The sequence below is a fragment of the Sciurus vulgaris genome (assembly GCF_902686455.1).
Source record: "Sciurus vulgaris genome assembly, chromosome: 12".
NCBI lineage: Eukaryota > Metazoa > Chordata > Mammalia > Rodentia > Sciuridae > Sciurus > Sciurus vulgaris.
Window position 1 is genome coordinate 104,210,575 of NC_136473.1, and position 16,502 is coordinate 104,227,076.

At 45.1% G+C, this 16,502-nt stretch overlaps 1 protein-coding gene across 3 annotated transcripts in view; it reads left to right on the plus strand.

The window, feature by feature from the left end:
• ASTN1 (astrotactin 1) overlaps nt 1-16,502 on the plus strand; it is a 287,138-nt gene that overhangs the window by 87,918 nt on the left and 182,718 nt on the right. For all 3 annotated transcript variants that reach the window (XM_079107250.1, XM_079107251.1, XM_079107249.1), the window contains exon 2: nt 12,407-12,594. In XM_079107250.1, coding sequence (XP_078963376.1) covers nt 12,407-12,594 — 188 coding nt within the window. The remainder of the gene's footprint in view (nt 1-12,406; nt 12,595-16,502) is intronic.

Consider the following 16,502-nt stretch of genomic DNA (forward strand, 5'->3'; position numbering starts at 1 on the left):
TTTCACATGGTCTTCACGTTATCCACTTCAAGATAATGCTCTTCCAGATAAAGACTCTGGCTATAGTAACAGAAAGTAATCTGTCATATCGTTAATGATTCAGGAAAATGATCTAGAGTTCATTAAAACCACTCTCTGAAAATATCGACCCAATTTGCTGTCCTGGCTGAAAAAGGAACACAATGTCATTGCGAAGGTCATGGGAAGCACAAGGCTCTGCACTTACCTAGAACCACATTGATTTTGATATTAGGAGTAAAATAAGTTGTTCCTGTCACTAACTTCTAATGATAATTAATGATGACAATAAATCATATTTCTAAGCATTTCTAGGTGCATTTTCATTTTAACAGCCCTGTGAGATAGTGTTTGTATTATTTCCCATTCTGTGAAAAAGTAAACTGAGGCAGAAAAACTTCAGAGGTAGGAGATGTAGGGCCCCGGCCTCAGCCTCAGCTTCCCAATGTGAGAATACTACCTATTTCTGCAATGGCACATTGCCCCGCTCCTGGGAATGCGTTTAATGAACCCAGAGAAAGTGCATGGAAAGGTGAGTTCAGTGATCAGTAGGAAGTGGGTGTGGTTCCATGTAGGTAGAATAGAAACTGAGATGCATACTAGGTGCAGCAGGCCCCTATGGGTGAAAGAAATACGGAGGAGTCTGTGATTCTAGGCAAAGAGGAAGAGAGGGATGTTTATTACATAAAGTATATGTGACCCTGTTCTCCAAATGTTGACCCAGCTAAGATGCGATGCTGCATCAAAACTCAAGGAAGGTGGGTTTATGGCATCCAGCTGGTGTTGTCCACACGGAACTCTTTCCCCTAGGTGTAGTCCGATCAAGAAATGGAGATACAGCAAACAAAAACAAGATCCTGACAGTTTCTGAAAGAAGAGGCAGAGTCTGAGGCTAGGAGCTGAGATGGCCCTCGGATTGAGGGTTGACGACAGGGATGACAAGTGTCCCTTGGTGCAGAATCATCTCTGCCTTTTTGGCCTCCAAATGAGAAGTAGCTAGAGGAGCTATCAACATTTTACAGCTGTCCCTAAGTTCCTGTCTTCGAGTCCTGACTTAAACCCATAATCCACTCATTCCGGTTGCTCTCACTTGCGTTCATGCTGTGGCTCATTTGTGAAGGTTATGCTGCATTCTTTGAGAGTGTGCTCTTACACATCAGAAGCAGAAAACCCAGCACTTCGTTATTAGTTTGTAAAACTCAACTAACATTGTTTTAACTACAGCCTGTAATTAATGGGCAGGGCTACCAGGAAGTACGCATGAGAATGTAAACATTGGGACACACGGCGGCGGTGGCTGGCACAGTGAAGTGGTGGAAGAACAAAGTGGGAATGGAAAAGGTGCCAATAATGGTGCCCGCTTCCTACTGCCAGGCCCTTAATGGGTACTTGGTGCACAGGGCTCAGAGCAGAGGGAGGAGCCCAGAATTGAGATAGAAAATATAGAAAGGGAGGCAGTAAATAAGGGTCCTGTCGATGTGTTATTCTCTGTTGAGCAGTAACACACCATAGCCATCAAGTGGCCTTATATTCTTTTAAATTATTCCTCCAGGAGGGACCAAATGGCTAGATCAACACTGCCATGGGGGTATTTGTCTGTCAGGTCATTTAAAGGTCATCTTGACCCTCTCTGTAATAAGTACTTGCACAAATTAGCCTGCAGAGATGGGTCCAAGGCAGTGTCAAGCATCTTTAGACCAGGAACTGGACCATGGACTGAGCAGATCTGCTCCTCCAGGGAGCCTGTCGCAGTGAAGTCACATCAGAATGCTGTATGATTTGTGCACAGTGTGAATTGGTTGATAACTCAACTTCATTCCTGGCTCTCTGAGCCCAAACTCTTCCAACTCCTGACGGTGTTTACTGTTGATGCGTATCTTCTGTATATCTGAGTCATTTATCCAAAATACAAGCACAATGACGCATGGGTTCTTGGTGTAAGTAAACATCGCTCTGGTGGACAGCACAGTCTGGTAGAAGGTGTACTGCGCCGTGCGTCAGGAGGCTGGGTTCCAGCCCTGTTCTCTCATCTCGTTAGCTTTAGCCCTGGAAACTGTCACGTACCCTCCTTGGTCTCTGGTTTGTAGTTCTAAAAAACGTACTACAGAGGGTTAACAAGTGAAAAGGGGACCTGGAAGAAAGGTCTTTGCAAGTTGTAACATGGAAACGATAATGGATTTTCCATGTGCTTGAGTCTTCTTGAATTCTCTCGCTCTTCCACTTTCTCAGACCAAATAACACAGCATTGATGTTAAGGAGAAGTAGTTCAGAGAAGATCCCGGTGAAATGGCTGCCCTCCAAGCTGCCTGCATAAGGTGGCGCTTCTCGTGGTCGGCAGTGAAAGCTCACCAACTGTGGAACGGGGCGGGAAACCTGGCTCTCCAGGGTAGGTGGGAACAGAAGGTCCCACATGCATGCAGACGCTCTTGTCATTTATGGCAAGACCCCAGTTTTCCCCTGAAGGAAGCTCAACTGTTGTTGTGTTTTAGAATTTTTTTTATTGTAGATGGACACAATACCTTTATATTATTTATTTATTTATTTTATGTGGAGCTGAGGATCAAACCCAGGGCCTCACACGTGCTAGGCAAGCGCTCTCCCACTGAGCCACAACCCCAGCCCTCAACTGTTGTTTTAATATTGCCTCCATCCTCTTCTTCCTGTGCCCTCTCCAGTCACCACCACCATATCCCTCTGGGCAGACTGTCCATTCCAATTCACAAGTGTCTTGCAGAGGGCCTGACCGTAAATTCACTAGGGCTCCCTCAGATTGCCAGTCTTGGGTGGCCACTGATAGCATGGCTTCCCTGAGCGAAGGCCCTGTGACTGGGTCTTAAAGCAAATGTAGTATAAGTGAAGTTGTATCAGACAGTGAAAGAGTGTCCCGTTTGCTAATGAGCACTTACAGGAAGGTACACATGTGAACTACCCCAGATCCCTCAGTTGGAACTGAGCTACCTCCTGAACTTAGGAAGACTTAGAAGCAACTAGAACCATTTAAGGTACCATTTGCTTAATTCTATCAAAGATTATCACTCAATTTTAGATCTATGTGAGTGATGCTAGTAATGACAGCAACCAACACGATGTTAATAATGATGATGATATTGATGTTTATTGAACAATTAAATGCCAGAAACTGTTCAGCATTTGCTTGTATTACCCCAAGATTGGGATTTGCACGGTGAGGGAAGGGAGTTGAGATTGTGAGAAGGAACAGGGACCTTAGAACTAGGAGACCTGAGATTTCCCTTCCCCCCAATTCTGACATTTACTAAGTAGGTAAATCAAATAGGCTGCTCCTCATCTGTAAAATGGGGAGGTGCACACCCACATTAGGGGGTCATTGAGGACTCCCTTATCTCAGGAATGCTGGAGGAGCTTCTCAGCAAGGCCAGCACATAATAGGGACATCGTTACTTACTGAGTTGAATCACAGATAAGAACAGAAATACAACTGGATGAGAACTGATTAGAAATGGAGATGAACTGAGATACTTTAGGACAGCATACAGGCTATTCACCTTTCGTACATCATTTGAAGATGATATTTTGTCAATATCGATTCATATTTCCATCTATTTTATTGGGCCAGACTCATAGCACCAGAGAGCCTAGAGATTGTTCAAGATCAGAGAAGTTCAGCAAATGCTCAATTCTCTGTTAATGAAAGAACAGGAATATAAGAGAGAGGATCAGATTGAATAGAACTCCCACTGAGGCTCGTAGGCAGTTTCCCTATCACTATCTGCAACCAGTGTTCCAGATTTCCGAACCCAGGTGTCCATAATACTTCCAATGCCCCACAGCAGGGAGGGCGATCCCCAAGGACTTACGAAGCTAAAATCACAATTCCAGTTGTGAAAGCTCAGGCTTCAAAATGACTTATTCTCATCACAATGTACCAAATGATCTATAAATACATATTTTAACATTCCAGAGTTTAAATATTATTACACATCTTACTTGATGTCAGATTTTGTTAAATGTGTGCCGTTATCTCAATTTACAAAGGTCAGTCGGGTGGCAGTGGAGAATAGAACTAGATCTATGTATGAAATCCTTTCAGCAGTACATCTGCGTCTCGGAGAACCAGGCCTTTTTCAAAGAGCTTTGGGCTTTTTTTCCCCTTTTCAAATGAGACTTTAATGAGTATCATGTGGATAAACTCTTTGCAGAGGTTTGAAAAGATCCAGAGAAACACAGTGGCAGGAACAAGCAAACCATTTTGGATGAAATCACAAGCCATTTGAATGCCTCCTCATCTCTCTGGTTGTGTCAGAACCTTTTGGCTGCGTTTTTCCCCCACAGGAATGTTTTCATCTCCATGGCTAGGTAAATAGAATGTTCCTGCAGTTGCTGGATTGCTATTCATGCCAGCACGGAGTAGGGTGGAGTGACCTACTTCCAGCAGCATCCATAGAAAGCTTTGCTGCTTCCCATCAAGGCTGATTTAAAAAGCCACCCTCTGCTTCCCGCAGCTCCCGCCCCCAGCTGCCCTCAGAGACAACGTACTATGGACTATGTGGTCCTTGTTGGCTGTCTTTTATCACTCCTGCTCCCTGGGTTGGCTCATTTGAGTCCATCTTTGCCTGTTCTGGAAAAGGAGAAGTGGGTGAGTGGGCAGCTTTAAAGGAAGTTAATGCTTCAGATTTTCAGAGAATAGTTCTATAAAGGGATATTGGTGGAGCCACCAAGAGAGGTCAGCTGAAGCTTTCTTATCCAGACTACCCTTATCCACATGAGCATAATTGATCAAGGGTCAGCGACTCACTGGAAACACTGGGCAGCCTCTCTCTGTGGATGATTCTTATTGGAGACCCAAGATTGGAGATTTGGTAGGTTTCACATGGGCTTTGCTCCAGCCAGGCCTTAGCATATAAATCAACAGGCTGGGCTGAGATGGAAGCCTTCCAAACTCCTAGAGGAGAATCTGAGACTTTTAGCCAGTTGTTATGCAGAAGTGCACTACACCTGCACCTGACTCAGGTCTACCTGGAGCCAGGTGTGACAACTGGTTTTGTGTGAAGAACGGGTCAGTGCTAGAGAGTCGCCAGAGACCTTTATCCCATCACTGGGAGATGGATGAGGAGAGTGAGCTCCGGAGATGGCAGCAGTTCACTCTCCAGGGCCGCTGTGCGGCACTGTCTCTAACCTGCCATTCTGTTTCTCTCCATTGGATTAGTAACACTCCATGCCTCTTGTAGTTGCCATGAGGGCAGATGTCACCAAGAAGGGGGAATAGGAATTCTATTATCTTTCACCTGGGTACAAATGAAAATTTCTATTCCAATTCCCAGCAATTCTAGAAGGTTCTGGTGACTTGAGAGAGGAAATTGCTGTTGGATGAGAGATTTTTGAAGTTTTAAGCCATCTTGCTCTGAAGCATGTGTTGCTTGTAGTTTTGTGGCCATCGCTCAAGCCTGGCCTTCGTCCTTAGAGGCAGAGGACGAAGAATGTGATGACAGGAAGCAGCTCCACACAGAGAGTGTGCTAATGGGTCTCTGAACATCTTCACAGAAGAACTTGGCTACAGGATCTTCCATTCCGTTGTTCACTTGGCTGGGTCTTTCAGGGCACAGACTTCAAGCAAACCCTCCGTGTGCCTGCCATCCATGCTGGCTGAACTTAGACCTGGCAGTGTGCTGTTATTCTGTGGCTCTTACTCTGGGACCTGGGATCTTCCTACCTCAGAACTCCATGCCAGATGGTCCCTCTGGAGAGCGGTTCAGAGGCCCACCAACTCCACCCAAGGCCTTGGTTTCCTTGCCTGGTCTCACTTCCTCATGCCTCTTGGCTTTGTCCTTTCTGCCACCTTCTCCTTTGTTTGCTCCTCATCTGCCCCTCATCTTTCTTCACAGATGGCCAGGACACTAATGTGCTGCTGCTGTTGTTTATGAAACAGGTTGGGGTCTTTGGAGGCTGCTGTTCCAGAGACATTAAAGACTGGTGTCACATTTGATACCAGGGTGAAGATTTGCAGGATAATTAGTGATCCCCTACTGTGATTAACCCCTGACTCCAGCAGGTTATTTTCTTACAAAGGTGTTGAAAGTTAATGCCACTGTTAATGGTTTCAGTCAGAAGACCATAATGAAACCATGTGGGAAACTAGGTCCACCATCAATATCTTTCAAACTCTGAAATCAGAGGGTGGAAAAAAGAGAGTAAAAAAGAACAAAAGAAAAGGGGGCAGTTCTATCTGTGGTAAGCCTGTCCTTGGTAACCTTAGTGATAGTCACCATCTGATGGCCAAGGTCCATTTGTTCTTCTTAGTTTTAGATAGCCGACTTATCACTACTGAAGTTCTGAGCTTAATCTTCATCACCAAGGGAAACTCATAATGGCCACTGAGCTAGCACAGGTGGAGGTATGGTTGGATTCTATTTTTAGAGATGTCCTCTTTTCCTTGTAATTATTTCAGGAGGGATAGAAGGCTCTTCATAATATCACACTCAATATAATGGAAAAACAACCAAGCAAAACTAAGACCCCCTAGACACCTCCCAGTCCTCTATCAGCAGGGACCTATCTGAGCAGTGCATTTTACTTGTCCTCCAATTGATCCAGTCCTTTTCTAACTCTGCTCTGGGGAACCCCCTGAGAAAGCATATTAGATTTGGTTTGGATGCAAGATTCTGAAACCAACAGCAAGTTTGAAAATCTAAGGAGGTCTTTCAACAGTCAGTAATGGCCATCAGGGGGTGGCATCCGCAACCTTGAAAGACTTACAGGGTCAGTTCTTCAGATGCCCTCGACACGAGGCCAAGAATCGACAAGTTAATGCTTCCTCCCGCTTTGACCTTGGCAACCGCGGTAACCTCATTACAACTCAGCTGGATTCAGCTTGAGACTCAGACTTGCTCGGAGTGGAAAAGGGTCCCAGGATGCTGGACTGCTCTAAGCCACTGTACCGTAATTCAGTGAATTAAAAGGTCCTGGAGAATTTTCCCAGCTCAAATCCATATTTGAATTTAAATAGTCAAACTCTTTGAGCAAGGACATCATGGATCCGGTCTTTTGGGGCAAATTCTGATCCTGCCAGGATGTGTTGCTTTTCCAGCTCAGATTGGAACTCTCAACCACTAGGACACACCCCATGAAGGAAAAGGGCCTGGTGGTACAGGGAAATTGTAAGACCAGAGGAAGAATTTTGCAGCAAAGTTTCGAGTGTCCTGAGCTCACCCCACAAAGAGACTATAAGCTCACAGCACACAAGCTAACTTTAGAACAATGACTAAGGCAATTTAAAAGTGATTTCATCTCATCTCCTTCTCTCTGCCTTTCCCCATCCCAGATGATTCTCTCTTGTGACTTTCCCTGCCTGATGTCCTATCACTGCAGTCCTCTGTGGCTGAAGAAGCTCTTGGGAATCACATGTCTGTAGGAGGATGAATGAGAGTCTTTCTTGCCATGTGCCGTCCACTGTAAAGAGGGCCTGGGTCTGGGAGGCTCTGGTCCAGTTCCTTCAAACCTATCCGGTCTGAGTGCCAAGGGAAATGAGGGAAGGAGTCGATGTTATACTTGAGAGGAGGCGTGATATCATTTGGAACATTGAACTTAATATCCCTTCCCGACGTAGAATCATAGGATATCGAAGTTACAAACGATCTTGAAGTTCATCTCTCCAGATCTTCTTAAACAGACCAGAAACCTCAAAGCAGAGCACCTTGCCCACAGTTCCTCAGACCATGCCCAGGCTCCTGCGTTCCCCTTCACAGCTTTAGTCCCTGCAGAATACAGTATGCTCAGAGTCAGAGTGAGACTCCGAGTCTAGTTTATCTTCCCTTCTCTTTCTGGGTCTTCCTGATCATTCTAAATGATGGTTTAGCTCTCACTTCTGCTGAGCAAAACCACAGACGACTTTCCATTAGCCCTGAACTCCTTAAACTGGTATTCACAACTTTGGCTGTTGATACCAGTCTGAATTTCAGCCTAGGTCTGCAGCCATTCTTCTCTGTCCTCCCTGCGCCACTTCACCAGACCTCTCGTGGTTCTGCAAACGTGGATTATCCTTCATCCCTTTGCATTCACTCTTCATTTGGAATTGCCTCCCAACATTATTACCCATTTTCTTTCTTCCCATCCATGTACACGGAGCCAAGCTCCAGCCTCTCACTCAGTGCTGCTATTACTATGCAGAGGGCTCATTCATTGCCCTGTTTTAAGTGTCCTGTTAGATTGAAAGCTCCTTGAGAGCAGGAACCACTTAGCACAATTTTCTAAATGGCGAGTTGTGATCCAAATAAGACGTATGTAAGAATAAATGGCACCCTGGTTTCCATGTATTCCAGGCAGTTCTGAAATTTTGGGAGGTGCTGAGGGATGTGAGGTTTGTGGAAAGGAAGAATGGACATGGTGCAGTCAGGACGGCTTATGTTTCTAGGTATCCTGGCCCACAGTATGATGATGGCACTGGTGTCACCTGGTGACACCTGTGGTGTCTTGAGATGCCCATGCAGGATCCTGCCGACACTTGTTTTATTCAGTACATGTAGTGAAGTTTCCATCGGAGCCTCTTTGGCAATGCAGATGACTTTGGGCTGGACTATTTTATGACCTCCTATAACTTGCCCTTCGGGGTTTCCGGACTGCCTTGTATTGCATTTCTCCTCTTCTTGAGATATTCTGCTGAAACCCGGACCAACATGATTACACTGGTGTTCCAAGCTCTGATCTCACTCCTGTTGGGGAAGAAATTGACATTTACTGTGCCCTGTGTGGTTTTTCATTAGTTGACCAGGCCAGACATAGCATAAGTAAATAAGTTCCTGGTTTAGATTTGAGCTCTTCCATGTCAGGTCCTGCCAAGAGAGGGGGAAAAGCCAAGGAAGAAGCTATCATTGTGTAAGTATTTTGAAACTAAACACAGACGAGTGCTCTTAGCAGGCATGGTGGCCTCTTTCCTTCCCCTTTCCCCTCTGTAGTGAGTCTAGTCTGGGCAGAATCATGATGTCCCCATTGGAGGGATGGACATGAATAACTCACAGATGGGTTCAGTGGCCTGACCTACAAGGCAAGGCCTCTGTGCTAGCAGCCCACTGACTCACAGGTGGGTGCACTTGCTCAGTCCTCCACTGTATCTGGAATACCTTAGGTGTTCCCCCTCTGAAGATGTAGGACAGAACATCTTCTTCCTCTGAAAGGGCCATGGGCTGCTTAGGGATATGGGCCTTCTTTTTGATGAAGATATTCTGAACTTAGACAATGGGAATGGTTGCACAACGTAGCAAATTATAGACCTGAAAGGGTGAGTTTATGGCATGCGAATTGTATTTAAAATTTTAAAAAAGAAGTCGTGGCACATTAAGACCTCATACAAAATGGCATGCCACAGAAGATCCTAAATGACCGCATGGCCTCTGCTCAGCACTTCCTCTGTGTGTACTCTGAGGTCATGCTGCCCGCTGGTTGTGCTGTGGGTAGAAGGGATCTGATAGTCCAGCCATCTCAGTCCCTGATCTGTGTCACACTGGGGTTACAGCCCAGGCATTTCCTCATTTTTGCTTCCCTAGTTGTAAAAGAGGTAATGAGCCTGCCTACTTGATGAGGATCTCCAGGGAAACAGAAATCCAGTTTGTTAAGTGATTTGGAGGTAGGAGTCTCCAGATCCTTCTCAGTGGTTATAGGAAGGACTGAGTGGCACTCAGGCAGGTGTGGAATAAGTCCTAGGCTGCATGTGTGTTGCTCTAGGTGACTTAATCATGCCTTGGTGCTCTCTTAGGAGCTGGACTGCTTATGTTTTTCTGTTTTTGCTTTTGTCTGTGATGAGAGGAGACGGTTTGGTTTCTACTACCACTGCAGAACAGGAACTATGGGGCACCATTTCTCACAAGTCTTCTGGTGCTTTGTGGAGGCATGAGGACTGGTTGGAAGGGCCAGAGTCCAAGTGTGATTGTGGCATCTGTGCTGAGCATTTGCATGGTGACCACTGCTCCAAATGCCCACCCTCAGAGATATTCTGAGGGTTTCTCCTCACCTGGAAATCAGGAAAGCCTCCTCGCAGGAAAGATGGACTCGGGAAGCCTGTATCCCCACCTCACTTAACAAATGGGGCCGTGCGGGACCAAGGTGCAGGGGATCTTTCATCCTCACTCCCTCTGCTATGCCAGTCATGCTCCAGATTGTGGATGGCACACCAATCCAACAGGGCAATCGGGAGAGGGACTGAGCATGAAGGGGGCTTTGGTCCCGTTTTCTCAGCCCTCTTTCACGCTGTCTACTTTGCTCTTCTCCCTGGTGTGTGAGACAGCAGGAGGCGATTGGCAGTCCTGTCAGCATCCTCTGGGACAAGCTAGTGACCTATGGCTCACACCATAACCTAAGTGGCCTACCCAGAAAGGGCGCACTGATATTCTTCCTTCCTTCTTATCCTGGTGCTTCTTCTCCTGAACATCCTTTCCCTCCTCTACCTGTTGAGAGGAGGTCCACGGACCGCTCACCAGGCCCAACACCAGTGTCACCTTCCTCTGAGAATACTGCTGTTATGGTTTGGATGTGAGGTGTCCCCCAAAAGCTCAAGTGTAAGACAATGCAAGAATGTTCCAAGGAGAAACAGTTGTCTTAACCCAATCAGTTATTTGATCCCCTAACAGGGAGGGATTAACTGAGTGGTAACTGAAGTGGTAGGGTGTGGCTAGAGGAAGTGGGAATTGGGGCGTGGCTTTGGGGTATATATTTGTATCGGGCAAGTGAAGTCTCTCTTTGATTCCTGATCACCTTGGTGTGAGCTGTTTCCTTCTGCCACATTCTTCTGCCATGATGTCTGCCTCACCTCAAGCCCTAAGGAATGAAAATGGCCTTCTATGGACCAAGACCTCTGAAACTGTGAGCCCTCAAATAAACCTTTCCTCCTCTACAGTTTTTCTGGTTGGGTCATTTAGCCACAGCATTGAAAAAACTGACTTAAACAAATGATTTCCTCCTGCCACCCAGGCACGATCACTCCTTCCTTCTCCTTTGCTCCCAAGAAAGCTAGTCACACCCCTAATGAAATGCCTGCTACCTTAGCTCACTCTGGGTGGGTTGGGGAACTCGCCAAGGGCCTTGTTCCAGTCAGCACCGAGTGCCTAGCACAATGTCGGCTGCACAATGCATGCCCGATGTCTGCTGGTTAGAGGAAGGACTAGATAAATAAACAGCGTCATTTGTGCCCTCCTGCGAATAATGAAAGGTGCTTATAAACTCCATAATATTTAAAATTGCTTTCCTCTTTATGGTTGTGATACTTGATGAGAATACATTCTTAATGTGTCTATTAAATCTTTTTTATATCAATGGGATATATATGTGTGCATTAATATACATACGTGTGTATATATGTGTGTGTATATATATGTGTAAAATATATTAATATATAATAATAATATATATTATAAAACAAAATTTTATAAAGCAATGGTTTGTTAAAATGTGTTTAGCAAGAACACTGGTCCCATATGTGGTAATAGTTGTTAAAGGTAAAATGGTCTGAGAGCTGAATGAATGGAGTTCAGGCGGGGCTGAGTGAATCAGTTTCTCTACTGTGGGATGTCTCGAAGCTCTAAGATGGTATTACTTAGGCATATAGGTGAGAGGGATGGGCACACAATGGGGTCTTTCGGCAGCACGACCTTAACGTCGACTACAGTACAGAGGGCAGAGCAGGGTTTTGGTGTTTTGTTGTTGGTGGTTGTCCAGCCTTTGATCTGGACCCCTGAGAAGCAAGTGTTTGCCTGGACGGAAAGAGCTCGATTTGCATCCTCCCCTTCATGCATTCCACCTCTGCTTTCAAGGCTGAAGAGAAAGAAATTAAGGGAATTAAAACATTACTTTACCTGTCATAGCAAGTTATCCGACATCTCCAGTGGACTATGCAGCAAATGATTGTGGTTTTGGAAATAGCCTGTCAGCCCCAGCAGCTCTGCAGTAACCTCCCAGGACTATTCCATAAATGCCAGTTCTCTGCACAGTAATTACCAACTCTCTCCATGGTAGATTCACTGGTGTGTCTAGGAGTAATTGCTGGGGAACTCATACTTTCAAATTTACAACAGGCAAACAACCTTGTATTTACCTCGGGGGTTATCAGGTATTCAAACTGTGCTGTATGAAGGATGCTATGGATCATAGAACTAGGGGAAGAACTCGAATTTGCACCTCAGTATTTTTCTCAATGCGTGAGAACCTGGCTCACTAGATTGATGGTGGAAAGACTGATGGGGGAATTTTCTTCTTCTAAGGATCCCTTCCCTTCCTTGAGCTCGGTGAGCAGCAGTGAGTCTAACCTGACTGTAGTCCGGAGCCCTTTGTTGCCTTGGACAGAACTGGCTGGTTAGTGCAAGTGGCAAGGAAGAGGATGAAAACCTTGTTCAGATTCTAACCTCGGCCTTTGGTGTTCCTCCTCTAGAGATCTCAGGGAACACAGAGGACATCCCCCTAGTACGCTGGAGGCAGCAGTGGCTGGAGAATGGCACTTTGCTTTTTCACATCCATCACCAAGATGGTGCCCCAAGTCTCCCTGGGCAAGACCCAACTGAAGAACCCCAGCATGAATCAGCTGAAGAGGAACTGAGGATCCTCCACATCTCCGTCATGGTAAGGGAAGCACGGCCATAAATGTAAGAATTGAGTTTTTATTATTCTAACCAGATATCTGAGATAGATTACTTATGAGGAAAAAGATTTCAGCCTATAGTTCTGGAGGTTCAAGGACATGGCATGTGCACCTGCTCAGCTCTGGTGAGGGCTCTCTGCTGCATCACACCATGGCAGATGCAATAGCAAAAGGGTGTGTGCAAGACAGAAATCACATCACCATACAGGAAGCTAGAGAGGCTGGGGTCCTGCGGCCCTTTCCGAAGGCATGCCCCTAGTTGACAAGGAGCTCCCACTAGCCCTCTCCTCTTAAGGTTCCACACCACTTCCCAATACCACCGCCCTGGGGAAAAAGCTTCCAAGACTGAATCCTTGTGAGATGAACAAGATCCAAACAATAGGCATAGACGTAGCCCTGTGAGACCCAATTCCGTAATAACCATTGATCATGGTAATAAGTACCCTCCCCATTTGTGAGAAATGCAGCCCCTCATGCTGCGAGTAGTCACTGCAGGTATTTCTACAGCACAGTTCCCCAGCCACTCTCTCTAAGAGCACACCTAGATATGGGGTAGCTGCCTTGGAATGGAATTATTCAACTAGTACATCAGAGCATCTTGGAGTTGTTGCTCCATACATGTTTGCTGAATGACTGGATTTCTAAGTTGCTTGCTGCTCCCAAGTTCTCTTTTCACTTATCCCAGTCAGGAGAAATCAGCATCCTGGCTTCTCTCCTCTTTACAATAAAGGGCATGTCAAGAGATACTTGCTCCCGACTCTAGCCCCAGTCAAAACTACCATCAGTATCACTTCTATGTCTTGTAGAAATGTGAGACCTCAAGAAAATTAGAAGATGCTTCCTAAAATTCTAGGAACTTGTGTCCTATAGTCTCACTAGAGAGTAAGTGCAATGTCAGGAATGGGGCAGAGGTGTCTGGTGGTGCTTTATTTATTGATGAATCCCAGTACCTAGAACAGCACATTCATATAGTTAATTCTTAATCAACCATTATGGAATAAATGAGTGAATTTTCTAGTGGAGATAGAAAATCCTGTTTCACCAGGTATTTTATATGTTCTTTTTATACTGATAAACTGATATACTGTCTGCTCATAGGGTAGCCTGAGAGCAGGTGGAGACTTGACTGATTAGCCATTAGTATGCGAGGGCTTGGGGTATTTTACTATTAGGAAAAACCAACACATAATCAGCTTAGTCCATGGTCTAACTTTGATTCATCTATTGCTCTGTTACCATCACTATATGCAGTTTAGTTCTATGGAAAGGAAACTGAGCACATTTTAGATATATACAAATCTCCATTATCTAAAAATCGAGGATGGAAAATTTCCCCATAAAAATCTCTGATAAAATCTTAACATGTAAGCTTCCCATATTTTGCTTCAGTCAGTACCCCCCATAAATAACTGGCTTGGCAGGTTACTTGCATGAACGCAGGCACTTTGTTTAAACTACATGGTGCAGAAAAGAGAGTCCTTGAACCGCAAATGGTAAACCTCAATGTCTAGGTAAGGCCAGAGACAGCAGTTAAGGAGACGGCTAGACCTCACACATACAGAGTGACTGAGGTGCATACATGGGAGGTATAATATCTACACATCCTTCCTCAAAGCCTAGTGTCCCCTCTCTCAGAAGGTTCTTCATCAGTGTGGCTTCTAGTTCCCAGAGAGAGATGAGAACAGCCTTACCAGTCCAAAGATGGGATTGTCTTCATGCTGATAACATGATCTGATAGAAAAGAAGGGTGCAGAGGTGGACTGTCCACCAGCCGCCCATCCATGGGAGAAGCAGTGGTGGTCATGGGTAGTTTTTGTTTGGTTTGGTTTTCTTTTTCTTTTTCTTTTCTTTTCTCCCCACCCTCCCCCGCAAGGCATAAAAAGTGTGTAGGGTATAAAAAGTATACAGAGACTTCCAAGGAAGAATATGAGGTGTGACTATTTCTGATAGAAAGACTGTGATCCCTAGAACTTGAGACAGGCAGTATGTCTATTGGTGAGTTTGGCGGGGCAGGTGCATAGTGTCACACACTGCCCAAAGACAGTCTGAAGCTTCCCCTGGCTGCTGCCCCATAGCTTCAGTACTGCAAGGACCCTACCTTCCTTTCTCAGGATAAGGTGCCCCAGCATGTTCTCCAGATAGGCGCATGTGTGGGTGGGAGGCTTTGAAGACAGAGATGTGCTGATCGAGGCTCCCAAAGGGGTTTAGGAAATACTGTGCACTCTTAAAATATGACAACCCTATGAGAAGCCCTACATTGCTAATGCTTTTTTATGCTGTCCCCTGGGCAGGGATTAATGGGCAGGGGACACTGAATTTGAGAGTGAAGAAGAGTCAGCCTTAATTCTATCTCTGCGATGTCTCCTGTATGTGCTGCTGGTCCCCCAGGACAGACCACCAATGACATTGTCTTTTCCAAATAAAGTAGAAGAAAACTATCCTTCAGCTTTATTTCAGTTTTTCCATGTAGTTTTCTGTCAGACCAGAGGAGGAAGAGTTAAAAGGCACAGCAAAAGGTAGGGAGGAACTCGGGTGTTGTCCCTGGCATGGCTCTTGGATGTGGACAGGCCAGCAGGTCCATGAAAGATTCAGGAAGGCCTTTGACCTCTGTGGGAGAACAGAGACCTCGGGGTGAGCTGAATATGCGAGCCCATGTGTGCCAAAGACTGTTGGGTCAACGGAGCCGCCCTCAGCCCACCCAGCCATCCCCCCTCCATTCCCATTCCACACCACACGCCCTCGCAGGCTGCCTCTCCAATCCTTAGGATTCTGTTCTAGAAACAGTTTCAAAGCCCGAAGTCGGGTGTCTGCCCTCGGCTCAGAAATCAAGCCTGAGGGTATCCTGTTTGAAGATGTCGTTCCTGGGGTCTCTGGTGGCTTCTTCATAAGAGACTCGGGGATTGGTAGACTTCATTTGATTCACTTTATACCATATCCTTTGGAGTAGCATCTGGAGTGGCAGCATTTTAATAGCCAGAAGGTAGTGAAATCCTTTGACTAGTAGCAGTGTTGGATAGTGAGACGAACCTAAATAAAATCGTGTTGCCTCGACTCTCTTACTTAAGAAATGACAACAGCAGGGCTATTTTTTTTTAATAACTGTGATGATCAATAGTGACAGCTTTCAGATGGGTTCAAAATCACATAATTTGTAAAAGAGACGAATTGAGGTTATCATCCAAATATGAGTTTGTCCAACCGTCTCTCCCTTGTCGAAAAAGTGTATATTTAAATAACTGATAATCTTGAGTATTTCCGATATGTTCCAAGGGAACTGTGATTCTGTGAAACCCTTCGGGTTTGCATTTCTCTCCTTTTGTGTTTACACTGACCTCATCTGAGTTACCTTAATCCAAGGTCCACAGTTTATTTTCATATTTTGCATTTACTGTGTTTTGTTTTAAACACAAAATACAAACAATACTAGTATCCTTAAACACTATATGAATGAGAATTTGCAAGTCCTCTTTTATACTCTGCCCAGGATAAATCTGTCAACAGCAAAATCGAGGTCTTGCAGAAAACCAATACCCCAGCTGGGAGTTTGGCAATTTAAAACTTTGGAAAAGCTTTTGCTTTTTTAAAAATGTTTCAATCATATCCTAAATTTTTTGAATTATTTTTTCCAAAGAGGCACCATTTCTTTCTTGTGTAGAATAATTGGATTTCCCTCCTGAAATCTTACATTATTGCTTTGAGGGTCAAATGATGTATTTTAACCTCCTGCATGATTCAAACTTGGCTGAAGAGATTTATTTCAAATTTTGCAAGATAATTGACATTTAGAATCATGAAAGTACACAAGGATACTCTTTTGCAAACTCTTCAACAAGTGAAGCAGAATTGATAAATTAAAACTGAGTGGGAGTTTAAACCCAAAGTCAAGAAA